Source organism: Charadrius vociferus, unplaced genomic scaffold, assembly GCF_000708025.1.
Source record: "Charadrius vociferus isolate BGI_N301 unplaced genomic scaffold, ASM70802v2 scaffold248, whole genome shotgun sequence".
Classification (NCBI taxonomy): domain Eukaryota; kingdom Metazoa; phylum Chordata; class Aves; order Charadriiformes; family Charadriidae; genus Charadrius; species Charadrius vociferus.
The window spans coordinates 2,048,262-2,057,645 of record NW_009649851.1 but is presented as its reverse complement, the minus strand read 5'-3'; the positions used below and the strand labels follow the sequence as shown (position 1 = coordinate 2,057,645).

General features: G+C 42.4%; 2 protein-coding genes across 4 annotated transcripts in view; one reads left to right on the top strand and one right to left on the bottom strand.

Moving 5' to 3' along the window:
• Window positions 1-3,943: 3,943 nt before the first annotated feature.
• On the bottom strand, window positions 3,944-8,213 carry CALCB (calcitonin-related polypeptide beta). 3 transcript variants are annotated; one of them, XM_009890963.1, is made up of 4 exons: window positions 8,122-8,211; window positions 7,681-7,812; window positions 4,712-4,900; window positions 3,944-4,411 (listed from the first exon to the last, which is right to left on the bottom strand). In XM_009890963.1, exons 1-3 carry the CDS (start codon window positions 8,205-8,207, stop codon window positions 4,738-4,740), a joined length of 381 nt encoding a protein of 126 aa, XP_009889265.1. In that variant the 5' UTR covers window positions 8,208-8,211; the 3' UTR covers window positions 3,944-4,411; window positions 4,712-4,737. The 3 variants fall into 3 exon arrangements, with proteins under 3 accessions (XP_009889265.1, XP_009889267.1, XP_009889264.1); XM_009890965.1 differs by having other exon boundaries at window positions 4,712-4,897; XM_009890962.1 differs by lacking the exons at window positions 3,944-4,411; window positions 4,712-4,900 and adding an exon at window positions 6,307-6,852 and having other exon boundaries at window positions 8,122-8,213.
• A 990-nt stretch (window positions 8,214-9,203) lies between these two features.
• LOC104291711 (vitamin D 25-hydroxylase) overlaps window positions 9,204-9,384 on the top strand; it is a 20,725-nt gene continuing 20,544 nt past the window's right edge. The window contains exon 1 of the mRNA XM_009890981.1: window positions 9,204-9,372. Coding sequence (XP_009889283.1) covers window positions 9,204-9,372 — 169 coding nt within the window. The remainder of the gene's footprint in view (window positions 9,373-9,384) is intronic.

Here is a 9,384-nt window from a genome sequence, read left to right as displayed (position 1 = left end):
GCAGTGCTACAGGCTGGGGGAAGAGCTGCTGGAAAGCTGTCCCACATAAAAGGACCTGGGGGTGTTGGTTGACAGCTGGCTGAATATGAGCCAGCAGTGTGCCCAGGTGGCCAAAAAGGCCAACAGCATTCTGGCCTGTATCAGGAATAGTGTGGCCAGCAGGACTAGGGAAGTGATTGTCCCAGCAAATGCATGTGCCATGTCCCCTTCGAGCAGCCAGGGCAGTGTTCACCTTATTGTCAGAAGTAGCCCTCATGACCAGCTTGGAAAGAAGTTGCCAGCGCTCAACGTGGGTGAAATCAGGCTTGACATACCCAGTTCACCTCTAACAGGTATTCTCCTGTTCTGAAATATTTTGGTCTAGAAAAATGTACAGACCCAAATTCTCCAACATGTTTTAAACTCTTCACCTTGTAGAGACATTCAATCTGCTAATTAGACATGACAATGCTGGATTCGATAACCAATACCAAAATTTACTACTGCCTGCTATAAGTTGCTTTTGGCAGTGTTCAGTGTCAGAAGCAATAGCATTAGCTCTGCTCCTTTCTCACACTGCAGATGATGGAAGCTTTCAGGAAGATGAATTAGATTCCACTCACAGAAGGAGAAAAAAGGGATCTAAATACCCAGAGAGGGCCACAATGAAAGTCCACTTGGGTTATTTCAAAATGATGCTCTACCAATACATGCAGCGATGTCCTGGCGCATGATTCTGAACCAAAAACTCAGTCAGATCTAGGAGCAGGAGGCCAGCTGCCCCTTGGCAAAAAGCACACAGCTGAACAGCTCCTGCATCTCTGCTTTGGCAGCTGCAAAGGTCCATGGGGACGCGTGTTGGTATCAGCCCCTCTGTTATCCATCACCTGGTACTGCACCAGCTGGCCCACACCTGCCCGATACCCTGTGTGATGCCACGGCCCTGCACAGTGGTTCTGGGGGCCCATGACATCCCGGGGAGCCCACAACACCCTCCTGCATGTTCCCATCCCCACAGCTCGCTCCAGCAGGCAAGCAGCTGAGTTTGCCTCCTGGCATCAGCCCAAGCAGCTGCCCCTGCTCATCCAAGTCATGTCCAGCTGGAAGCTGCACTCACCAGCAAGATGAAAGCAGAAGATGGTGGGTAAAAAACTCATCTGAGAGGGATCCCTGAATGCCCTCATTGTGCTGTTTTACTCACCGCAAGATGGTGCTTTTTTCCTTCCCGTCAGCTCAGAGCAGAGGACTGGGCAAAATTCATAACCTTTCCTGGGGCCACACGGTGCTTGTGTCTATATTTGTACTGGAAAACCAACTCACTAGAAAATAATCTGCAAAATTAAAGCTCCAAAACTCTATAATGACATAAAGACAATCTACAATAAATTATCCTCAGATACTTCTTTCTCAGAAATTTCTTCCCCTTTTGCTTACTTGCAAAGTACACTCCCAAAGCCTTCATTTGCACACAGCTTAAAAAAAAAAAAACAACACCCTAATTGTTAAAGAAAACACATACTGACAAACATCTAAAAATATTAAAACCAAACTATAGTCATGATGATACTGCCTTGTAAACAAGAATACAGTCATGCATGACTGATCTGTATTGTCTTGGCTGACTGAATACTAAGTAACTTGGGTTTGATGCGACTCACACATAGTGCATCAACATCACATTTTCCACCAGCTTTCAGCATGCTTAGAATGGCAATGTAATTAAAATGGAAAGGTAAGTACATTAGAAAACATACTTCCCCTTATTAAATGCTGATTCCAAAATAGATTTTCTCCCAGGGTAGAAGTTTGAGGTTTATTTAAGAGCCGACAAGTTTGGGTAATATTATGAAGAACAGCACTTTTAAAAAATGAAAGCAATTTCCTCCACATGTTCACAAAGTCAGTCAAAGCAATTGACAATTCTAATGGCTCTGCAATTCTTTCTACCGTGTTCACTGCCTTAAAATTAAAATATATATATATATATCAGTGCTTACACCTCTAGTTTTGTCTTGTTTCAGTAATAATCTGCTTCTCCTAAAGCTCTGAGCAACAGAGTTTTGCGGTGAAAGGTTTGTCGCACATCACGGAAAAGGATGCAAGGGTCCTCGCCCTTTTTCCTATTTGCCCTTGCTTTCAGAGTGCTATGGCCATCTGCCCTTTACAGGCATATTTATTTGGTGAGTGTATTGCATTGCTGAGCAGATAGAGATCTTAATGAGAAAAGAGACAGAAGATACAACAGGAATAGATCTTGAGATATGAAAGCATCTATTCCTTCCTAAGGAAAAAAACCCAACAAAACAAAAAACACACGTCAAAAGTTTTATCCAACCTTCCTCCAACCAGGACAAAGTAAAATCCAGCCCCAACATTCCTAGAATCTGTTTTACATGTTAGGTTTGTGATTTGGCATAAAATATTATTCTGAGGAAATCCCTTCAGCTGACAGTAAAAATGCTTAATTTTGTTAAACTGAAAAGAAGGACTAACAGTTTTTAGAAGAGATGAGCACTACAGCTGTCGTAAAACTACATGAAGCAGCCTCAGGTGTCTCTCAGCAGAGAATGGATGTAAATGGAAAAAGTAAACTGCCCGAGCATTTAGACTTTAAAGCCAGAAGGGGCCCATGAACATTGCCTGGCTTCTCAATGAACATGAATCATTAAATTAATGTATTCATCCCAATAACTGTGCTTAGGCATTTTATCTTGGAGAAGATTAAGCTGTTGGGTGCTGTAGTAAGGAACAAAAGAGACAACCTGCCACCTGTGCCCAGAGGCTCTGCAACGACAGGGGAAGGTGTTACTGAGGTAGCCAAGTGACCTTGGCCTATGACCCCCACTTTGCACAAAGGAAAATGGGGAAAAATACCCAAAGCCTGATGAAGAATGCTTCAGGGCTCCAAAATTGTTAGCAGGCCCTCGTACAAACAGAAGGCAGTGGTTCACCATGCAGGTATAATACACCCAGTTGCAGTCAACCTCAGCCACTTCAGAGGAAACAAGCACTAGACTATCTCTGAGCAGCAGATTTGCAAACCAAGTCTGAACCTCTCTCCATTTAGGCACTGGAACTTTTACCTCTAAACTGTCTTCTACAGGGTCTGCTTTGTACACTGACTTACCAGGGCTGAAATGTTCCCCAAGGAGTAAAAGCATAGCCAGGAATGAGCATGGTATGGAAGCGTCGTCACAGGACGGCCTTACTGGCTATGTCTACATCTGGATGACCACGCTTCTCTTTTTGTTATTACACCTGCAGCAGAGACAGACAGAGATACCATGAGCGCCTTAACCTCTACTTTGCACGGCGAGGTGATCTTGATCTGAACTGATGAAGCAGATTTTAGACTCCAGCTGTGGAGAACAAAACAAATCTAAACAAATATCTGACTCAGCTACTAAAGTGAAACAGCAGCAGCTTTGAGGAGGAAGTTGGCAGCACCACTTAGAAGGCCATGGATTGCTTCCAACTACCCTCTTCTCCACTCACTCTAATTATTTATCCCTGATCCCTAAATAGACTCTGTTTCAGGACTGCTTAAAGGAAATGTATATTTCCGCAGCTCCTTTCTCTCTCCCTTTCTAATTCACTTTTTCGACCTCGGACAAAAATCTACGAAGCACGTTAGGCCATTTAATCTGAACTACATCCTGTATAAAAGCATTTAGTCTTAACCCACACATGATGAAGTTCGTCTCTATGGTTTCATTAAAAGTAACTGTGGCTTTTTTTTTGCTTTTCTAGCAGTAGTCTCATTAAGCGGTATCTTTTTGAGCTACTGCCTTATGAAAATATATATACAAGAGGCAGCTGTTCTGAACTTTTGACTCAAATCCTAGTATTTATAGTTAATAAGGCTGTAGGAGATCAACGGGCCAGCTGACCTGCAGTGATGTTGGGTTAGTGCCAAGTGTTTCCGTAAATGTGTTCAAATGAAAAATCAGTTTCTCAATCCAAGTGTATCTAAAATACTTTTTTTAATCTTGCGTAAATTCACAAATGATACAATATTGAAGTGTTTGTTGGTTTTCTTTTAAACATACTGTACAATCAGGTGAGTTAAGTGTTTTACATCAAGGCACAGCACACCGTATAATACACATATGCCTTGCCAGGCAGCAGTTTAGTATAATCCCCGAGTTGCGGCAGTAGTGCCAGGAATAGCATGGATCACATAAGCTGGAAGATAAATAAATAATAGATGCTGTCACATTTTATTTGAAATAGAGTTGCATATAAAAAGAATATACAATAATTTAATAACTAGATTCTCTTGTACTATACATACAGAAGTGTTTTCATTTGTATTAAATAAAACATTTTCAGTATTAGGATGCAAAATTAATCTTCTTTTTGGCTGTCTTGATTTATGGAGAAGAGTTGCTTTCATTAGAAATTAAAGTTGAACTTTCAGTTTCATGACAATCTGAAAGAAACAAATCCAGAGTTACTGATATGTTGATAATGAAGTATTCCTGGTAAAATAAGCAAATAATCCCAACCAAACTGGTGCATTTAGCTAATGCACTGTGAAGCTATTTATCTAAGCAGAACATCTACAGAAGCTCTTCTTCACAGTCTAAACTACCATCTTTTTTACACTGTCACTTGCTCTGCTTTCTCAGAGGTTATCACTGTAGGTTTGTTGTTCACCTAGCAAAACTAAAATTCAGATAATGCCACAGGTTGTCTGCATTGCAGATGTGGTTTATTGCAATGTATTTACCGTATTCACATTATCATTCAGCTTTTTTACATTTGAATGCTTCTTCTTCGTCTGCCGAAGGCCTTGGATCCCACATTGGTTGGTACGAAGTTGTTCTTGCCCACTCCTCCTGACCTGCTCAGGAAGTCCGCCAGACGATGGGTCACACAGGTTGCTGTGTTGCATGCCCTCTTCTGTGCTGTTACACTGCTTTTCAAAACAGAAATAGAGAGTTAGTTCCTGAAGTATCTACCCTGCACGCAATGAAACATCAGTAAGGGGTGCTATGCCTAGGAAAGTTGTCTATAGAAGAAAGAGTAGGGTTGCTGTGCAGCAGGCATTTGCAGCTTTGGTGTGCACAGCTTACAAGTTCTAAAAGATGAGTCTTTAAGTTTTTCTAAATGTCAGTCTCAGTTTACAAAAAGTGGCTGAGCCCTTCCTTTCTTGGGCAATTGGACTGAAGGCTAAGCCAAGCCAGATTTTCAGCAACACCTGAGCCACTGCCTGTCTCCAGCAAGTCATTATGACCAACAGAAAGATGCAGAGGAGATCCAGATCTGGAGCACTGAACCAGTCCCCGCTTCCTCCAAAAACTTAGGTTGTGTTTTGTCAGTAGTGCTGCTGAAGGACAGTAGCAGAGACTCATCTTTGACTTCTCACTTCAACACCTATGCTCCATAATGCCCAGAAAACACATGAAATCCCAGTATCCCTGAAAACAACAACAGGAGCTTTGCCAGGGACTCTGGTAGGGCTGTCCCTGCACAGCAGCTGGCTCACGGAAACATACTGCTTCCATGTACTTAGTGGGAATGTGGGAACTCCTCTTTCCTGGAGTTAGACCTCTGTCTACTACAGCACTTCACCATGGGAGTAATTCACAGACTTCAATAGGATTAGTTCTATGCTCAGAGTTCAGCCTACAGCTAATAATTTTGCTAGATGGGGGACTTAAAGGCACACTCATTCACACAGTCCTTGCTTGAAGAATTTTCTACTAAAGCAATGACTTTCTTCCAGTAAGAGGGATTTTTCTCAGATAACATTAATAAACAGTCTTGTAATTCTTCACAATGAATACTGTTCATAACATTAATGCCAATTTTTTGGAAGAGGCCTCTGAGTATGAGATAGATGCAGTGCTGCAACAGAAGAACTATAAAGAAGTCTGGTTTTGTCTCTTAATTTACAATTCACCTACATTATATTGTTTTGAATTAATAGAAATATTTTAAAGATACCCAAGTTTTAAACATACTAGTATAGAGACCTATTGCAAAGTAAGAAGGGGAAAGAAAAGAACATGAAATTCTTACCTGGAAGTATTCAGTAACCAGTTTTAAACAGGACTACATTTCTAGTTTGTTTGAACAAGTCTGTATGAGCCTTTCCTGATTCCTTTGCTTTTCAGGATCCTTGCTAGCAGGATTGCATGCATGCCCAATTACATCAGTACATATGAATGTATGTGTATAATTTCAATTTCTAAGTTCTCTTTAAACTTTTCTAGAATTACTGGCATTGCCTCTCTTGAATATTAAGACAAACCTACAAAATTTTTCTAGCCTCATTTAGAAGTCACGTTCTAAAACAAGTTATTAAACCAACAAGATCTAATCCTTATAGAAAAATAGGTTTATTGAACAAGTGCATGGGCAAGCACAAAAGAAGAGTCTACTTGTACATTTAGCAGCCAGAAATGAAGAGCCTTATTTAGATTTTTTTTTTTAATCAGGGTCTAAGAAAATCATTTGAAATGTCAAGGCAGTGCTGTTCATTTTTATTTATTTATTTTTTCCCCCTAGCTTTGTGTGCATGTTATGTTCTCTGTCTTCCTAACATTAGGTCCATCTCAAACATTCTCTGTCGAAAACAGAATCAAAAGAATATAGCAAAGTTAGCAATCAAAGCTAGATCCACATGCATCAGGTTAAAAAAAGGGAGAAGGGAGAAATAGCTATGTCTAGTTGTTTCCTAGGGGTTCCCCATAGTTTGCATAGCGTTCGTGTTCCAGGTCACTCAGCACATTTCGTTTCTTGCCAGGAGTTCCAGCCCCGACGTCAGTGCGAGGGTAAGTTTGCAATTTGTGCAATTCTTGAGACAGTTTGCCCAGCACACAAGTACTCAGACTGGCACAGCGTTTGGAAATAGGTCTATCCAGGCTGCAGGGGGGGAAAAAAAACATGCCCAAAGGAAGAGTAATCTCAAACATGCATGTTCATGCATTTCTTCCCTAGATAAATATCTACAGTTAAGAAACTTAAATAATAATAATAAAACAAACAAACCCTCCACATCACATTCCATGCAAGGATAGTTCATACAAATGCAGTCAGAAAGAAAACGCTATTTTTCAATGAATTCAACTTTGTTGAAAAGCAAGTTCATTACCCTTTTAGATGCTCATAGTCAGAGGTCAGGAAGTTTTACTTCCCATGTGTTCAGCATGCTGTTCAGTCTCTCATACATCACCACCATGCTTTGCAATACAAATCCTGTTAGGATAATGCAAATGCTCTTGCATGCCTCGGGTCTACAGAGGGAGAGTGGTGCTGCGTGCATTAGGAGGAACATGTTCCCTCTGCCAGGGACTTTCCATGCCTTTACAACAGCATGCACTTTCACGACAGAGAATCCAAGAGTGACTGAATGGCCCCTAACACTGCCACTAGGAAGACATACCTTTTGCTGCCATATTTTAACACGCCCCCCTCATTCAAGCTCAAATCGCCCTCCACTTTCAGTTGTAAAAGACAGACAGAAGCAGGTTAACTAGGTGGAAGCCATTCTCCTGATACCAACGTTAGGATGTCTCTGCAGTATCATCCTTTACCAGTTAGGTGACTACAGTTAGCCATAATCCCCAAGAAAAGAAAAAAAAAACCACCCAAATTTGACCTGCAGAGAGTCTGCTCAGATGGCTTTTGCTAAATATCAAACACAACATTCCCCTCGTTACTGTTCTCCTGCCCCAGGACTGCAGTCCTTACCTGTTCCCCTCAGAGGCTTGGTCCAGCTCTTCTGCTGTCATCTGTATAAACTCTTTCACCAGCGCGTTTAATAACCTCCGAGCTTCGTAATCACTGAGCGTCACTCGGTCTGCTATGGACTCCAAGCCAGCTCTATGCAGAGGCAAGCAAAACGGGATGAATAAAACCCAGACTGCTGCAGAAAGCCACGCACAGGAGAGAGGGGTTTGTCGTGCATTACTGCATGTCACTGACAGCATCTCTCACTGGTGTGAACATATGTAAACCATCCTCATGCACAGCATTAGGTGTTTTATATACGTAATTAAAAAGCCACACTGTCAAAGATAGTATTAAAAGAAGACAGCTTTCTCATTCACTGTAGTCTACTTCCCTCCTAGACCTCTAAAGTATTTTCCTACCATTCAGACATAGCAGTCAGCAACAGGACCAGCTTCTTACCTGACCGGGGCTGCCTGGAAGCTATCCATCTGGCACACAACCAAGGCATAAACAGCAAGGAAAGATGAAATCTTCAGCATAACCATGATTTCCTCTCTACAACAAAGAGGTACATCAAGCAATGGCTGTTTTCCAACCCTCTCAGTCCTGTAAGATCTACTAAAGAGGTCATCCTTGCCTAGCCACAAGTAACACAAATACTAACAGCTTTGCTTTTCTTTCTTTTTTTTTTAATGTTGCCTCCATTTCTTTCAATTATGGCTATTATGCTTTGGTTTTCTCAGAATTTTAAAATAGCTTAGCATTATTACAGGGGATAAAAGTGCAGCTTTTTAGAGCTGCAGTTCTGTACAGCTATCTGCATTCAACTTAATGCAGACTTTCCCTCAAATTGGTGGAAAACACATTCCTCTGACTAAGTACAGCACACAATGTCACATTCAGCGTGTCCAACATGGACAGGCACAGTTATGGGATACAAGTCACAAGGGAAAAAAAAAAAAAAAAGACATTTTTAGTAATTTTAAATGAAGTGCCACTGTTGCACTTTACCTGAAGGAGCTTACTTCTTGCAAGTTAGCACGCTAATATTCCAGTTCAGATTACACTATAAGAATTAAGTAGTTTCATTTTAATAAATTTTTCTACTCTAAAACCAGAAGAAGGATAGGTTGAAAATTAGCCATAAGAACAAAATCTATAAAATAACATACATATAAACCTGAAGATATCTGCTTTGAGATGCCCCTCTCATAGTATCAGTGTGTTAGACTCGAACGAGCACATCATTAAGTACCACACCAGCTTCATTTTCGCTAGCTCCCAGTTCTCGACAGGGGCTCACCGGAACGACGAGGCACCTTCCAGAGGACGCCCCGCTCCCCCACGGGTGCCTGGGCCGCCCTGGACGGCGCCCAGCACCGGCATAGCACCCAGCCCGGCACCGGGAAGGGCTTTGCACGGAGATCCGTCCTGCACGCACAGCGGGACACCCCACGTCGTGTCAGAAAGGAGGAGAGAGAGCGAGGAGTAACTTTCTCCCACCTTCCTCGGCTCGCTTCCTTGCCCACGGGTACACATGAATGGAGGCGGTACGCCCCCGTGCAAAGCTCCGCTCCCCCCGAGAGAAACGGGAGTTTGTCAGGGACGTGATGCGCGACCCGGGCCGGAGCCGGGAGGCGGCGCGGTGCTTACCGGCGTTGCGGAGCGGAGCTGCGCGCAGCAGGGTGCTGGTGGCGCCGCTGAGCCGCGGTACCACGCACC